The sequence below is a fragment of the Elephas maximus genome, chromosome 25 (assembly GCF_024166365.1).
Source record: "Elephas maximus indicus isolate mEleMax1 chromosome 25, mEleMax1 primary haplotype, whole genome shotgun sequence".
Classification (NCBI taxonomy): Eukaryota; Metazoa; Chordata; class Mammalia; order Proboscidea; family Elephantidae; genus Elephas; species Elephas maximus.
Genome location: NC_064843.1, coordinates 57,059,801 through 57,077,616, shown reverse-complemented (window position 1 = coordinate 57,077,616; position 17,816 = coordinate 57,059,801). Strand labels below are relative to the sequence as shown.

The window sequence follows — 17,816 nt, the reverse complement described above, 5'->3', positions numbered from 1 at the left end:
AAGCACCAAATTACATCCCTACCTCTTCACTCACTGGGTCATGGAACAAGTATTCATTGGCTTGAAGCCTGCTCTACATATCGGTGGCTACCTATATGTGAGGCTTTAGGAAAATTGAGATGCTTCCCAAACCCGGATCTTATCCCCAGCTCCCCACCAGGCTCTGCAACGCCTTCCTGTAGCAGAAAGAAAGGCACTGTGCTAGTTGGACCTGTGAAATGCCAAATGTCAGGTCCTGTAACAGGTTCAAGAGTGGCTGGTCTGTCTCCCAATCCACTGTGCCCTGGGGAAATGGGATCCAAACAGAAAGGGTGGCGTGGCAGCAAATAGGGCTGGGCCTTGCAAGCTGGAACATCGGGCTACCTGGGGTGAGGGCCGGTAGAGGGGCAGCTGCTAAGAAGGAGCAGGGCACTTAGTTTGGTCTTGCTGGGAAGAGGGGATTGGCACCTCCAAACAATGACTTTTCCCCCTGTTTAAAATTTAAGGCTGCAGTGAGGTCCAGTTTGGTTACAACTCTTCAATTATACATTTGTTTTTGAGAACAATTGCATTTCTAAAACTGACATATGAATTTTTTTCAAACTTTGAAAGAAAAAAAACAAATCTCTACTTAGAATCAGCTCCCCTTATTAATATATATATATATATATTTCAAACTATTTTTATCTTTCCCGTTATATTTTTGTTTGACCTTTAAGAAAAGACCTTTCTCAATGTGGCAGCCATTTTATTCGGCTTCTGCATTTGAGAAAATGTTCCTGGCGGTTCTAAGCCATTAGGCAAATGTTTACCTGACCCTTGCTTCAAGCATAATCTTATCTTTCAGTAAAATACACCTGAAAGGCTACAAGTTTTTCACAGCTGTGAGCCGTGTTCTTGCCAAGAAGTGGAGGAATTAAAGAACTGCCTTGTTTGAATAGTAAGTCTGACCGTGATGAATTGGAAAGTGATAGGTGACTGGGGCTGGTGAGAAGCTTTGAATGTGAACTAAAGACAAATATATTTAGTGCTATCGCAGGGATATAAGCAGGGAGGGAGTCCTGATGGTTAGGTGCCTGACTAGGCAGTTTGGAGTGTTTGTCACTCTCAAGTGTGGATGACCTAGGATAAACCTGAATTGTTGGGAGGGAAAATCTTTTTTGTTGTGGCTTTTTTTGGGGGGGGCGGGGGTAGGGGCTTATGGTGTGGGGGGATGGGATGGGAACCTGAGGGAAAAATCCCAACCCTTTTGCCACTTTGCCTTCTACTATCTCTTCCCCAATGGAAAAGAAATTTACAAATCTTATTGGTCAGGATCTGAGACACTTGTTAGACAAGTTCTGCTAGTGGATGGGGACTACTGGCCCCAGAAGACACATAGTTATGTATCCTTGCATGCAGGCTGTCTTCCCACTTCCTGCTTTGCTTCCAGCTTCCCTGGACAAGGCTTGCCTGCTGGGGGCAGAACCAGCCATGCTTTTTGTCTTAGTTTGGGTTTCCTGAGAAGCAAAATCTGAACCAAGGATATGTGTGTAAGTACTTTATTTAGGAAGTGATTCCAGGGAACATCAGCAGCAGAGTGGGGAAAAGAAGGAAGCCACCAAGGGTATATTATCAAAAGTCATCCCTGTGGGCACCTGGAATTCAAATTTTCTCAGGACTTTCGGGAAACAGTGTAGAATACACACCTAGGGCTCATCCCCTGGGGAAGGGGTGGCTGCCATATTATATACCCACCCCTGTGAGTCATTGGTCAAAGGCTGCTTCGAGGGAGAGTTAATTCCCTGGCAGCTCCAGGTGACTGTGAAGCAGTAGAGCAAACCCCAGTGGCCACAAAGTGCCATCAGGCAAGGAGATGCCAGTGATGCGGACCGGGTCTCAATAGCATCAGCTCTTCTTTTTCTCTCTTGTTGTGATATCTCAGCCTGTAGTTGAGTGGCATCAGTCATTTGAATCCTGTTCCACAGTCTCAGGTGACCTAGATTTGAGGAGGTAAGAACTAGTACACCTTAAGCCGACTACCTGGTCTAATTCAGCCTTTCTCCAGTCCAGCCTTTGCCAGAGAAGCCCTGTACTGGGAGATGTTTTCAGATGCTTGCCTAATTGTTAATTAAGCTGATATTTAGTGACTGTCTCCCTCTTTTTTTTTTCTTTGACTTTGCAGTTGACCCTCCCTTGTCAGGCATCTTAGGAGGGGAGAAGGTGTGAGCATGTAGAATTTGGAGTAACCTGAATCCAGCTTCCAACCCTTAATTTGTATTTTAGCCATCTTTTGCTTTCCTGTTGCACAAATTGTCCACTTGGAAAAATATAATACTATGTCATATCAGGGCAGGGGTTTTAAGGAAAAGGGCATTACCGTTTGGTTCTTTTAAACTTAAATTCGATAGCAACTTAAAAAAATCATTCAGGCCTTATTCAAGCTCATGAGGAATAACAAGCTAAACCCAAGAAGGCGTTAAGTTTAGGTTTCATTCATTTTCCCCAAATTTATACCCATTTGTGTTTTCAGTATGACACAAAGTAATAAATTTAAAATTAGGCTTTAGGCCTCCAATTACGTATCTCTTTTAAACAAACCCACAATTCTAATAGATGAAAACTGTGTATCTTTCTCCTCTTAGAATTGAATCATACACTAAAAAATGTATACCACAGTTATTAATGTTTAAGTAAATTCTTCCTCTAAGAAATGAAGAATTTCAACATTGAGCTTAAGTGTACAGTGTTTAAATTCTAATTGTTTCCACAAAAGGGACAGAGACTTTATAAATATCATCGTGTGCCCTGGAAGCTCCCCCTGAGAAAGGTTAAACGGGATGACAATAGCAAAGGAATGGAGATGAAAGGAAAAAGAGATCTGTGGAGGGGAAAGACAGCCGGTGCTACGGAAGTTGACAGCGCATACATTATGGAGGGGAAAGAAAGTGCTGTTTTTACTTGAAAAATAATAGGACATTGTAATCAACTTCTGGAAGAAGCTGTAAAGCTAGGAAGACAGGATAGCTGTTTGACAAGCAATTAAACAATCTCCTAAGGAGACTGAAAACGAACATGGAAGCAACATAAATAGAGCTCAGGTCCCATCTCACGTCAACACTTCACAAGCCAGGAGCCCTCTCAGAGCTAGAAGGGGCGTTTGGTGAAATGTGAAATCAGAGCAAAAGGAAAGTGTCTAAAATCAAGAGAAAGGGTAACACCGACGGTCATCTGTAACAAGCAGATTACAAAGTGTTGGTTCTCTATGTGCTGTGTGGATAGGAAAGTGGTGGTCTGTGCTGCAGAGTCCAAAAAAAAAAAAATACCCAAACCCATTTGTCGAGTCTATTTGGACTCAGGGACATTTAGGACAGAGTAGAACTGTCCCATAGTGTTTCCAAGGCTGTAATCTTTACAGAAGCAGACTGCCACAGCTTGGTCCTTGCAGGGTAATGCTATTCAGCTATGTGCATCCCCTCCCTAATGGAGTCAGCTTTGCTCTTCCCTGAAGCATGCTGGGGATGAATTCGGGATGGACTCAGGCCGGGAGTGGCATGACCAGGCCAGTGGCCAAGGCCGAAGAATGCTTTAGCAATAAGAGGGAAAACATCTGGGCCTGGACGTGAAGTCCCTGGGAACACTGAGTGCCCGAGGACGCGGGAGAAAACGTTGAGCCTTGGTCCCAGCTGGAATGGTATACAAGCTTGGGTCCCTTGCTAGGTGCTTGTGGAAAATACTCCAGCCTGCTGCCACCGCCACCGAGAGCAGCTGCTTGCTGGTGTCAGTAAGTTTCCGAAGGTATAAATCTGGAAAGGGCTATGTGTCAGTTCTGCGGATTATCTGCCGGGACGCACAGCCAGGGTCTTTCCTTGCTCGGGCTGTCCCCCGACGCTCCTGCAGAGTGGACGGTGGGTTCAGACTGTGGTTAGCAGCCAAACACTTAGCTGCTGCACCTCCAGGGCTCCCTTTGCATCGTAAACCTGCACAGACAGTTTTAGAGAACGAACCCATGGCCGGATAATTGCTTAGGCCTCCTAGCATTTGGCATTCTCTCAAAACTCGCCTAGTGATGAATGCTGCTTCTTATATCGGGATTCCTCAACCTCAGCGTCGAGTTTTGGGTCTGGATAATTCTCTGTCATCCCTGGCTTCTACCCACGAGATGCCAGTAGCACCCTCCTCCGTTTGGAACAATCAGAAACGTCTCCAGAAATTGACAAATGCTCCGCAGGTGTAGGGAGGCGAAATCGCCGCTGGCTGAGAAACCCAGACTTCCTTTCCTTTATTCCGGGGAAGTGTCCCTAGGTGGTACAAATGGCTATTCACCAAAAGGTTGGAAGTTCGAGTCCACCCAGAGGCACCTTGGAAGAAAGTCCTGGGGATCTACTTCCAAAAAATCATCCATTGAAAACCTGTGGGGCACAGTTCTACCCTGACACTCATGGGGTCGCGGTGAGTCAGAGCGCCCCGACAGCAGCTAGATCGGTTGTGGACGGCTTGGGTCCTGAAGCCAGGTTGTCTAGGTTCATATCCTGTTCCCACACTTCACAAGTGAGTGACTTGTGATGCCATGTCCTGTGCTCTTTCCGCCACCGCTTGGTGCCCCTGGAGGGGACTAGGGGTTGTGTTAATTGTCTCCAAGGTGCCACTGCTGCTTTTCTATAAATGGATTGAATGGACTAAGCTCTGCAGGGCTCCATACCAAAGCAAACATGCAAAATGGGTCTGAAAGTGGAAAGCCTGCTTTCTCCCATGACGTGAATTTTCACATCAGTTGAATTTCTTGTAAGTTCAGCAATGATGGCATACCAATATGCCATATCTTAAGCAGGCTTAAGATTGTGGCAGTGGAGGGTGGAGTACGGAGTACGTCCAGCCCATCTGAGAAGTTGGCAGCCGTGACACTGATGACCCTAAGTGCTACTAACCACATGCGGAACCTGGGCTGTGGACTCAAGGTTAGAAATGTCTTTCTGTATGTATGCCAAATCCCAAGCTAACCACTGGATGTCACCCGAGTCACACTAAAGTTTCAAGGAGGAAATCTGAGGTGATTAGTCATGTAACCCATAAAACACATGGTTGGAGACATGCTCCATAGACAAATCACCACGCCTTTCCACCAGATTGCCGGTTAGGATGAAATGGAATGACAGGCACGTGTGCAGAGCCTGGCCCCAGTGGTGCTCGAGCTCTGCCACAGCCCCTCGGTGCTGTTTTAGCCTTGTCATGCACCTCCTGGCTTTGCTGTTCTTTGTTCCAAAAGCCGGTACCCGTGGCTCCTTTTTGAACGACTGCCTTGGCCACTTGAGCCAGCTTTACCTATATACAGAGAGAACCAGAGCTGCCTGGAAATACATGTTCCTCGTCCCCAACCCCAACCCTTAACCAATGACTGACAGGTGTGAGAATACGAAAGCTCAGCTTCCTTCCCCTGGGCGAGGACAGATTCTGAGGTCTAACTTACATTCTTTTTTTAACTTACATTCCAGAGTCGCCTGTGAGATCAGGCAATTGCCACCCACTGTGGGCCTTGCCTGAGATTCCACCCTTGCTGGGCTTCCTCCCCTTCCCTGTCCTGCTTCCCCTCCTCCCATACAGCTTTCCTGGGAGTATTTGGTTGATAAATCACTGTCCATGGGTCTTTGTCTCAGAGTCTGCTTTTGTGGACCAACCTAAGGTGCTAATTTAGAGTCGATGCTCAAAAATATTGATTTATTCCCCGCCCCCCCCCCCAAATTCATCTACCTATTTCAGGTAAAAGTGGGATTTGGGGGCATGTATAGGGTCGCTATGAGTCGGAATCGACTCCACGGCAGTGGGTTTGGTTTTGATTGCCTTGAATGGCCCCAGAGCCCCTTTGCCTTTTTCTGCAGGGAAGAACAGCATTGCCAATAATTCCCAGACCCCAGCAGGCTCCCGGTGACCCATCCTCTGTCTGCTGTCCATCTGATCATGGTCTGACTCTGTTCCAAGACACCAGTGTTATTTTGCATGTGGCTCTTGGGCTTCAAGGTTTAGCGCTGTCTGCTAATCCTAGTCCAGTAATAGAAGTAATTTAAGGCCCAAGGAAAGATCTAGGGGCAAACAAAGGCCCCTCAGTCCCTTTGGAATCATAAAAGTGGGGAAGAAGGGAAGGAGCAAAGGAGAATTGGCAAACCAAGCGTAACAGAGGGCCCAGTGAGGGGGCAGCTGGACACCCCGGAGTGGCGACTCAGGCGTTCTGTCTTTGGTTTATACAAACCCGAAAGCCAGCATTGGCATTCCCTCCTCCCCAGTGTGGCATAGCTTTAAATTAATATTTCCATCTCTGCTGATGCATTTGGCCAGAATAAATTCCCATGCTGGAGCAAAAAGGAAAAAGGGGAGGGAGGCAAGGTGAGGTGAGAGGTGGGGATGTGGGCAACCTATTCGTACCAGCACCCCATTTTTTACCCCAAAACACACAGACTATAGCATGCATAGCCTATACTTGGGAAAAATTATCCAAACAATTGCTCATATGTGACAGAAAAGCAATTTCCATTTGGAGAAATATTTAAACCATAGTTTCGTGAGTGTTCTCTATCTTGATTAATAATGGGTTAGATTATATAGAGTATGGATCGATACGTAATTTCCTGATTAAATTACTGATCTACTGTGGCACTTGTAGGCGATGCAGTTGAGACGACATCATAGCATAGGAAGGCCTTTATCTCAGAAAAATAGTAGAACATGGAATATCATTAGCTTGAGTAGTGTCTTCTCTCTGTTTCTATCCCTCTCTCTGTCACCATTTCAGATAGATCAGGTTGGTTGTTGAAGAAACGAGATTTCTTCTTTGTGCTTCCTTCTATTTCATCTCCTGATAGCTGAAATATCCACCCCCTCCAGAGGTGTGTTTCAGTAGAACATGAATAGGCTTAACGTTCCCATGTTTTGAATCTGATCCACAAAGCACACAGGTCTAAGGCACACACACCCACGTTTATCTGAAGTCAGGAGAGGGTGATGCTAAAGGGGCTGAAACCCTTAGAGTTCTCCTTCTTCCAAGCGTATGGAATGTGCTGGGGTTTTCTAAACCTTCACTGCACAAAAGCGGTGGCTCAATTCAGTCACAATGAACTAAGTCAACTGTGGCTCACGTAGTTTTCACAAACCGTGTCCTCACGAAATCCGCGTAGGGTGGAAACTGCAATCCCCTGATGTTTCTGGTAAAAGTCGACTAATTCTCCTAGCAATCACTTCTGTTACTCCATTTCACTTTGTGGTTTCGTGTATTAAGTCTGAACAACCCTGGCCAGGCCTGTGAGGAACGGTTTGTATGAATTCATGGCCAGGAACTTACAGACTAACTTTCTGATCTTCATCTCCGAGAGGTAATTTACCTGTTGCAGGTTTGCAGAAAGCAAAAGGAGTATTCCCAACCACTGTGCCTGGAGTCATAACTTTTAACAACAGGGACTGTAATTATAGCGGGAATATACTGTGTGTCTGTAGGGGTGAATAGATTGCCAGGCCTTTCTTCCTACTCTTAGTCTGGAAGCTCTGTTGAAATCTGTCCACCTTGGTGACCCTGCTGGTATTTGAAATACCGGTGGCATAGCTTCCAGCATCATAGCAACACACAAGCCACCACAGTATGACAAACTGACAGGTGGGTGGTGGTCATCCAATATAAAATCACTTAACCTAGTCCACATGCCCAGACAAAACTTTTTATTAGTATGCATTCCACACCCATGAGTATTTTTTGGGAGAAAAAGTGGAAGTCACAGTACCATTATCTCCAGGTGGGTACCTGTGATAGTTGGTGGCTGTACCGTCTCTTCCTGCTGGCCACTGAGGCTGTCACTGTGCTTTGCATCATATACAAGGCTCGTTCGACTTGATCTTCATGCGAGTAAACATTACAGCCTTGGAAACGCTATAAGGCGGTTCTACTCTGTCCTGCAGGGTTGCTGTGAGTCGGAATTGACTTGAAGGCAATGAGTTTGGGTTTTTGGGGGGGGTTTTTGGTGAGGGTGGCTCTATGCAGATTTGATAATCCTACTATATTGAGCCTTGATGTGAGAATTTACATGTTGACACTCTCTGGCCACAGGTTACACAAATAAGCAAATTATATTTTAGTGCTGCTAAGTTTTGCTGGGCCTCAGCGGGGTGTCGACTGCCCTCATTTGTTGATATTGATAAGGCGCTGTGGCCAGAATTGAGACTTCAAACAAAAATTACACTCGTTCATTCCATATCATGTCACCAAATTGCTAGTGAAATGACTGTGGAATATTTCAGATATTTTCAGGTCATTCTGGAAAAAAAGCTTCAAAGTTTATATAACCTGGAATGGGTTGCAAATAGTTTCGATCAAGAAATTCCAGATGGTCCGAATTGGTAACTGTGATTCCTTTTCTGTGAAGGAAGCATCTGGCACGGTTACAGCAGCAGATTCTCAAGGGGAGGCCGTTTTCTCTCCAGCCCCACCAGGTCAGATAATAATGGCTGCTGCGTAGGGGCCCTACTATGTTCAGATCCTGTACAGACATGATATTTACTCCTCACAACAATCCAGCAAGGAAAAAAAAAAAAAAGGTGCTATTAATCCCATTTATACTCAAGAAAACTGAGGTCCAGCAAGGTAGGACACTTACCTAAACAAGCACAGCCAGAAAACGTCGGCATTCATGTTGCTGTCGAGTCACCACCTACCTACTCGTGGTGACCCCATACACACTGCTGCGCTGTACCCATGAGCGATGTTGTGATTCATAGGGTTTTCACTGGCTGATTTTCAGAAGTAGGTGCCAGGCGTTTCTTCCTAGTCTGTTTTCATCTGGAAGCTCTGCTGAAACCTGTTAGCATCACAGCAACACCTAAGCCCCCACTAATAGATGGGTGGTGCTTGAGGTGCCCTAGCCAGGAATCAACCCAGGTATCCTGCATGGAAGGTGAGAATTCTACCACTGAACCACCACTGCACCATCATCCCTGCCCCCCCGCCCCCGCATTATTGTTGAACTCATCTTATTTCAAAGCTCTGTGGTGCCCTGGGCACCTAATTTGCTGAGCCACCAGTATCACCCAACACACTTTCCTTAAGCATGATTTCATCTTATTGTTTCCCAGCACCCACTGTGCCCCAGTGCTTCTCACCTTTGATCAGTTTCTGTACTTACCTAGACATGTAGTGGTAAGCAGTTGGAACTGACCACTTGTCCTGAGCTGGCTCGTAAGATGACACCTACTTCCCTTTCTTTCCAACTCTACTCCCCTGTATTGTGTCCTTATCCTTTCATGGGTTGAAGTCTTACTCCCCATATTCTGTGAGGTCAGAGACGGCAGATTAGATTTCCTATTTCTCTTCCACAAGAGGCTGTACAAGCCACTTGGGAAAACAAACTCTTCCCGAATTGGATTGAATTGAGCATCTCACAGCATAGAAGACGAATGATAACTCCCCTGTTCTGTTTAATCTTGTGTAATCAGTCTTGGGTCATCTGAGAGTCAGCAAGATCTTAAGTATTGTCTTAGTTATCTGGCGCTGCTATAAAAGAAATACCACAAGTGGATGGCTTCAACAAAGAGAAATTTATTCTCTCATAGTCTGGAAGGTTGCAAGTCCAAATTCAGGGTGTCAGCTCCAGGGGAAGTCATTATCTTTCTGTTGGCCTTCTCATCAATGTTCACCCGACTAGGAGCTTCTTCACTTTGGGACCCCAAGTGCAAAGGACGTGCTCTGCTCCCGGTGCTTCTTTCTTGGTGGTATGAGGTCCCCCTGTCTCTCCACTTGCTTACATCTTTTGTATCTCAAGAGATTGCCTCAAGACACTATCTAATCCTGTAGGTTGAGTCCTGCCTCACCAACACAACTGCTGCCCATCCTCCCTCATTAATATCACAGAGGCAGGATTTACAACATACAGGAAAATCACACAATACCAGGAATCATGGCTCAGCACAATTGATAAACACATTTTGGGGGGGACATAATTCAATCCATGACAGGTATATAACTTTGGGAAAAGTGAGCGAGGGTCTGGAGGCTTCATTCTTTTTATACCTTAGCTACGATAGGATGAGTTTGGGTAGCCAAACATTCTGCAGGATGGAGCTGATTGCCAGGGTAGCCGTGGCAGGTTTTCAAGTAGCTAGGCCCAGCTACTAATAAATGATCATCAGAACAGAATGAAGGACTTAGGCAGCTTCAAGTATATCTATATCTATCTGTGTTTTTATGAAAATAACACACAACTTCATTTGTTCACCAATCACGCCCACTCCCCCTCCAAGGTATTTTTGTAAGCACACTATGGCTAATTTTTTTATGGCAACATGTGAAAAAAAATAATAAAACTGGCAGAGCGGCTCTTATGAAAATACCTTGAGGAGGGAGGGCAGGGTTGTCTAACAAAAGTAGAAGGTGGGTGTTATTTGCATAAAAATATGGTATCTCTCTCTCTGTCTATATATATATATACACGCACACACATACATATATATATATCCCTTGGTTTGGAGTATCAAGAAAGCCTGCAAGTTAGGCTACCCTTAAGAGTCCCCAGGCCTAGATTTTTTTTTTTATGTCGCAGTTGACAACTTCTTAAAAGTGCTAAGGTACCCTTACTGTTTTTGGGAAGGAAGAAAGCTACCCCAATTGGGAAGGGTCCCCAGCAGGCTTCGTTGCCCCACTTCCAAGCTCTCACCTCTCCACGACCCGGGCCCTTTTCTCTAGGTAGTGATCAGTAGACTACTAGAATAATGCCTGGATACGGCGGGAAAGTACCAGTTTAGGAACGCTGAAATCCTGTTGTTTAATCTTGGGGAAGTGGCTTTATCTCTCAGGTTCTCTGGCTTTTTTGTTTATATATGTAAGATGAGAGGATGGAACTAAAATCAGCATTTTTTCAACCTGTAATGTGCACACAAGTCACCTGGGAAATTTATTCAAATGTAGATTCTAACTCAGGAGGCCTGGGGCAGGGCTGAGATCCTGCATTTCTAACCAGCTCCCAGGTGATGCTGAAGCTGCTGGTCCAGGGACGATACTTTGCCTTCAGAGAGGCTACGTGCAAATTGACCCCTGGAAGTTTAAACCTATCAGTGACCTCCAAACACCTGGATGCGATCAGTCCTGGGTGGGGGCAGGTGACTGGAGCAAAGGTCAAGAGGAATTCTGCAACCTGATGCCCTATGCAGCTAGAACAAGGCTGGATGCAAGGGGCTAGGCAGATGGGGGCACTGGACAGACTAAAGGTACAATGGGGGTGCTGGGTGTCTGGAGGGGTGGGGTCAGAGTATCTGGGGAGGGGAAGCAGTGCCTGGAATTGGGATGCCTGCAAGGGACAGGCAGATAGAAAAGTACCCAGTGCCATCGAGTCGATTCTGACTCGTAGCGACCCTATAGGACAGAGTAGAACTGCCCCATCAAGTTTCCAAGGAGCACCTGGCAGATTTGAACTGCCAACCCTTTGGTTAACAGCCATAGCACTTAACCACTATGCCACCAGGGTTTCCAGATAGAAAAGTAGGCGAGGTAAATGCCTCTTTAAAATTTTGTTGAGTCCTAAATGCTGCCTGAAATCTCTTGTGGAATAAAGTGAGATAGGAAAAAACCCTTGAGGTTTATTCTTTTTTTGTGTTTTTGCTTTGTTTTGTTTTTGTACCATTTTATTTGGCCAACCTACATAAGAATTGTACATAAGAATTTGGTAAAAGCATATTCACCCAGAGTCACAGTGGACACAACTGAAAACTAACCCCGAGGCCCAATTCTCTGCAGGCCCTAAATGGTCTCTTCTTGTTTATAGGATGACCAAGCCACAGAAAACCCACGAACAAGCTCCATTCCCGTGCCCCTCCCCAAACTTTCTATACCCTGGGGTAAAAAATGTTTAAAAAAAAAACTCAGAAATTGTGAAACTTTTTTAGTATAGTACAGGCTTTTCAATGACATGTAAACAAACAAAAACTCAGGACTGCATCAAAGTAATCGCATTAGTGATACACAATAAAAGCAGATTTCCAGTTAAATATAGAAAACTTGTGAGCCCTTCAGGCCTGAAGAAACCTGCCTGCCCTCACCAGATTTCTTCCTACCTCACACTCTACTAGGGAAACTGCCACAGGAAAAGGAAATTCAAAATTGAAATTCAAAATAGAGAAAACAACCCCCAGACTTTTTTCCATGAGTCTTTTGATGATTTGAAGCTTGAATGATACCCAAGCGATCCCCCCCACCGCCCGCCGACTGTCGAGTCCATAAAACAAAGAAGAACTGCCCCACAGGGTTTCCAAGGCTGTAATCTTTACAGAGGAGGCCTGTGGTGCAGTAATTAAGTGCTTGGCTGCTAACCAAAAGCTTTGCAGTTTGAATTCACCAGCCGCTGCTTGAAAACCCCGTGGGACGGTTCTTTTCTGTCCTATAGGGTTACTGTGAGCTGGAATCGACTCAACAGCAATGGGTTTGGTTTATATTGCTTAATCTTTATGCTTGCAAACTGCCACACTTTTCTTCCCTGGAGCAGCTGATGGGTTTGTACTGTCAACGTTCCCGTTAACGGCCGAGCACTTAACCACTGTACTACCAGGGCTCCTTAACCCAAATGAAGGTACATTTTAAGGGGAAAATATTCCATTAAAAATATTTCCATACCCCTCCCCCAATATATATACCAATACTTATTTAAAATTTGGGGAGAGGAAATTGATCACTTTGAAGGCAAAATTATTCAATGGAAATGATTTGTGAAACTATTTTAAGAGAAAGTTAGAGGCAAAATTGAAATACCAATGCGTCCAGACAGCTCTTTTTATTCGCCAGCAGCTGTGCTTCTCAAGGGCATCGATATTAAAAGTAACAGTTCTAGACACCCCTGTGTGACACAGTACCTTCAGGTGTACTAACACTTCAGCTGGTCAGAGACCCCATCACTGTCCACAGGTTAAGACCTGAGACCCATCAAGTTTATGTGGGGGCACCCAAAGAGCTGGGAAGGACTAATACTAGAAGTAACTATAAGCAAGTCATCTTCTTTGTGTATTGCCATATAAAAGGAGATTCTGTAGGTGGAAAAATAATTCACTGGGTCTCAATTGCCCCAGCTTGTAAGAAGATCAGGTCAGCAGAAAACAAAAGACTGAGTTGAACTTCCTCTTACCTGCACCTTCAGCCCCAAGAAAAGTAACAAACTCTTAAAGCAAAAGCTAGAAATTAGGGGCATAAGTTTTTTTGGTTATTTTTGCTTTTTCTTTATTTCTGCCTTTCTCTTTCTCTCTGCCATTTTGACTAATTTTCTACTCGCAGAAGAAGTCAATATCCTGGGGGGGAAAAAAATAAAAAAGATTGACCTGAGTAGGCCGGGCCACACAGGAGATGAAGGTTTCATTTATTAAAAATTGTATTTAATCAAAGAGAAATTTGGATTAAAAATAAATGAAGGCTGAACTCCAAAGAGTATGAAATAATTATCACTTTAAGTAGTAAAAAACTAATTAAAATACAGGTTCTCAAATAAAGTTTTAATTAATGGCTATTTGAAAGATTCAAGCATAATGCTAAAAAGCAAAGAGCAGTGAGTCACATTTGTGTAGGTTGGGCAATGTTTCTGAAGTTATTTAGTATAGCAATTAGCTCCAGGAGAATGGTTTCCACCTTTCAAAACAACCACCTTATAAAGTAACTCAGAAACGATCTTTTATTTCTCTCCTGGTCTTACGGGACCATGGGGCATTAGAAAGAGTATGATTTTATGTCATATGTAAGTAGAAATCTATCTACCACAAAAATAAGGCTTTCAAAGGTTTTTCCAGAATGCTCTAATTTTATCAAATGCCAAAAACAAAAAAAAAAGTAAACCTGTTGCCATCAGGTCAATTCCGACTCATAGTGACCCTATAGAACAGAGTAGAACTGCCCCATAGAGTTTCCAAGGAGTGCCTGGTGGGTTCTATCTGCCAACCTTTTGGTTAGCAGCCATAGCACTTAACCACTATGCCGCCAGCGTTTCTTTATCAAATACAGGTACTATTATGTTTCCCCAACCCAAGTCTTTATTAAGTAAGTGTAACCATCAGTAAGGGTATTATTTTAGATTTTTTGTGTCTTTGATTCTTCCCAGGATAACTTGCACCTAAAACAAACGTGTGGGCAGTATGGAGAAAACCCACTAATATTTTTCAGTAGGTAAAAACGCTCCTCCAAACTTCATTATTTCAGAAGTTTCCATCGGAAGTTGGGGGCTTTGATCTCTCTTCGAGGGTACATGAAGCATTTTTTAACACTAGCTCACATTACTTCAAGGTCGGAGTCCTCCTGGGCCACATCTGAGGTGCTTACCGTGGTGGGAACTTCTTTGATGGCTTCCTTGTACACATGTTGCTCCTGGACCAAGGTACTGGGGAAATATCCCACAATCCCCATTTCGTCTTCATGGCCGTCACTATAGACCTGAGTGGCCAAAATAGCAACAGTCAGAGTAGAGCTGGCATTAGGCTTCTGAAAAACCCTGGTGCACCACTCTTTGCTGAGAATGAGAGTTATTACACAACTGGCCATGCTTCCCTTTTCACTGTGGATTCCAGGGGGCTCACAGCCAATTCTGAAGTTCAATTATAGCAACTAAGTTCACACACAGCAAATTTGTATTTATCCTTTTGTGACCCAGTCTACTTTTCTCACTATTTTATCATTAGTTTATGCCAGAGTCCCTGGGTGGTGCAAATAGTTAATATGCTTGGCTGCTACCTAAAAGGATGGAGGTTAGAGTCCACCCAGAGGCACCTCTGAAGAAAGATCTGGCAATATACTTCCGAAAAATCAGCCGTCGAAAATCCTGTGGAGCACAGTTCTACTCTGACACACACGGGGTCAACATGGGTCTGAATCAGCTCAACAGGAAGCCATACTGGTTTTTATTTTACGCAGCCTTGTGAGTTGCCTGAAATCTTTCTGGAACCCATATATAAAAAGAGTAAACAAGTAAAAAAAAAAAAAAAAAGTAAATAGATACTTTTATATTAAAGGATTCCTATTTCTCAGATTTCATAAAATTCAAATTCATACTTAAGTGAGTTTAACATTTAATCCTTCATTACCTGAGAACCTATCTTTGGGGCCGCAGGCAAGGGCAGTGAATTGACTGTTATCCCTCTCCAGGTTCCCTCTCCCCTTGTATGTTTTAACGGAAGAAAGCAGACTCATTGGAATTAAAGAAGGGGCGAAAGTTTCCTAAAAGAATATAGAGACTTATACGGACTGCCAACACAAAGGTCTTTCACTTGGAAAATCTTCTCAAACATTTTAAAATAAGATTAAACTGCTTGGGATACTCAAGCCGCCAATGTGTTTGACTTGGTTTTCTTGCCCAAAAATCACAGAAACCTGCATTTGGTTTTGTTAAGAAATACCTTTGTTTTTTCAAAATGCAAGGGTGGCACATATACATGAATTTTTGTATTTGCATCTACAAGCTCTACATTTTTCTTAACAGCTTGTTTTCAAAATTAAAATGCTTTTAAGATAGGTAACAGAGGAAAGAGAAGAGCAGCACACGTCAAGGTGTCTGTATAGTTTTATAATCTCTTACACTGCCGGCCCAAAATTCTCCAGCTTCGTTTTCTTTTACCAGCTTTGAATAAACGTAAATCTGCTGCCCTTTTTTAAAGTTAATGAATCTACAGTCCGGGGCATTGTAATCTTCTTGAGCTCTGGCCAGAGAAATAGTATCTGTTAGGAAAAAAAAAAATGGAAATGACGACATTTTAGGCTCCTGAATTTTATAATATAGTGAAAAGGCAAAACATATCAGAAAACTCAGAAATCAGAGTGACTCACACCTCACAGCACACAGCTCATGTTCAACTCAAGAAGACTAAGATAAGCAAGGTTTTAAAGCTGCGTCTCACAAAATCTCCAAGCAAATTCTCCCAATAAAGGAACGTACACATTGGAGAATATTCATTTCAAAGTCAAATTAGATTCTGTGCTGTTAGTGAATGTATTTTCAATTACATAATAGAAAGATAAGAGAAAGGCATGAGAAGAATACTCACAGACACACTCGTCATCTGCACAGAGCTTCTTGGAAGCAAGTCTGTCCATAAATATTCCATGCACAGTCCATATGGCTACAACACCTGAGAGGAAAAGTAAAACTATTTTTGCCATCTTCCTTTTTTGATTGTTTTTGCTAGCACCTTTTGACTAGAAGTGGGGACTGGCTTTAGTGATTTCTTCCTTTTATGTGAGAGCTGGACATCTAGGTAGATGCCTTGACCAATGGGAAAGAGTCTACCTCCCTCTGCTTTCCTAACCTCTACTGGCTCCAGGGGCTAGTCAGTGTCTGATTTTCCAAAGAGAATCAAATTTCATGTCTTTTTTGTACATGAATGCTCTTCCAAATAGACCACCAGTGTTAAAGCCACTTCAGCTGTGGCTTATTCCATCAACTAACAGGGCTTTGTTAAAAGGACTCAGAGATTTTAAAATAATTTTTTATTTTCTAGTTCAGCCCTCATTTTCTTTCACCTTATGAGCAAAGATGTGCTACTGAAAATCTAAGATTTATATCTTTAGTGCAAAAATTTTGATTTAAGCAAATCCAATTAATATGCATATAAATTTATATACTAGATAAATAAAAAGATCTGAGGGCTTACAAATCTTTTGTGATAGGAGTCTTAGAAGTATGGATGGGTTGTAACGCACTAGGCTAGATTCTACTATTGGGGAAAGGAAGGAATGGGCGGGCTGTGAGAAATGAGCAAATATTTTCTTACTCCCTCTCTCTGAGACTTTTGAAATTCAATCTCAAAATACTCATGGATCATGTAAGAGATAGCGAAGTTAAGGTCTGTGTCATCCCCCCCTCCCTGTTTCCAGCGTCTTCCCTATGGAGAGAGGGGCACTCCTAGTCATCACTAAAGTTGAAGGACCATCTATTCAACAGATATTTACTGATGACCTACTAAGTGCCAGGCAATGTTCTGGGCACTAGAAGCTCACTTTATTCAATACCTGCATTACAGATGAGGACACTGAGGCCCATCGGAGGCCTTACTTAACCCCCCTACCTAAAGGTTACCCAGCAGGATTGGGTACGGTGCTAATTCCATTAACCCACAGTCAGATTAGATCCGAGGTTTTAAAACCTTTAGTTTCTGCTACACTTCAAGGTGAGAATGAATTAGGAATAATTTTTAAAGCAAAATGCTTGTGCAATTTTCCTTCCTGTAATCTGGGCGTGTACAAGGATCTCTTTGGGAAAAGGAAAACACTGGTTAAATCGTCTTAGTGGTGATCCGGCAGCTGTTTTACAGGCTCTCAGTCTTAAACCAGCCCTCGGCACAGGAGAGTTAGGAGACAACCGAGTTTAAGGGGTACTTTAAGAAACATGGCTGCGCACGCTCAGGTTGCCAGGCTGTGTACAGGTCCCTCGACGCAGAGATAAAGCCACATCCAAGCCAGCCAACAACCTAGCAAAGGAAGGCTAATGTTCACAGGATGCCTTCTCAACCATAGGAAGGTAGAGACAGAAGAAAAGCATTGCCTTCCGAGCGCCTGGGGAAGGCCGGGTGTGTCCCAGCACCTGCTGCTGGCAGAGACAGGATGCAGACAAGAAGCCCTTGGTAACACTTTACTTGCAAATAGGAGTTTAAACTTCAAATTCCTCAGCAAGCATTTGTGCATAGCCATCCTGCTCAAGGCTCTGCTGTCAATGGGGTGCACAGAAGGGCTCTGTCCCAAGCTTGCGCACCTCCTCCCTCTGGACTTCCAAAAGTATTTTCTGGGCCTTTAGCCTCCAAAAGACGATTTGCCCCTCAGGTCCTAAATTAGCTCCTCAGGCAGGAGTTCTGTAGCCCTCAACTTCCAGTCTAAG

General features: G+C 43.9%; 1 protein-coding gene across 1 annotated transcript; it reads right to left on the bottom strand.

Moving 5' to 3' along the window:
• Window positions 1–13,233: 13,233 nt before the first annotated feature.
• OTOR (otoraplin) lies at window positions 13,234–16,105 on the bottom strand. The gene is made up of 4 exons (XM_049870027.1): window positions 15,991–16,105; window positions 15,525–15,664; window positions 14,276–14,386; window positions 13,234–13,257 (listed from the first exon to the last, which is right to left on the bottom strand). Exons 1-4 carry the CDS (start codon window positions 16,103–16,105, stop codon window positions 13,234–13,236), a joined length of 390 nt encoding a protein of 129 aa, XP_049725984.1.
• Between the last annotated feature and the right edge of the window lie 1,711 nt (window positions 16,106–17,816).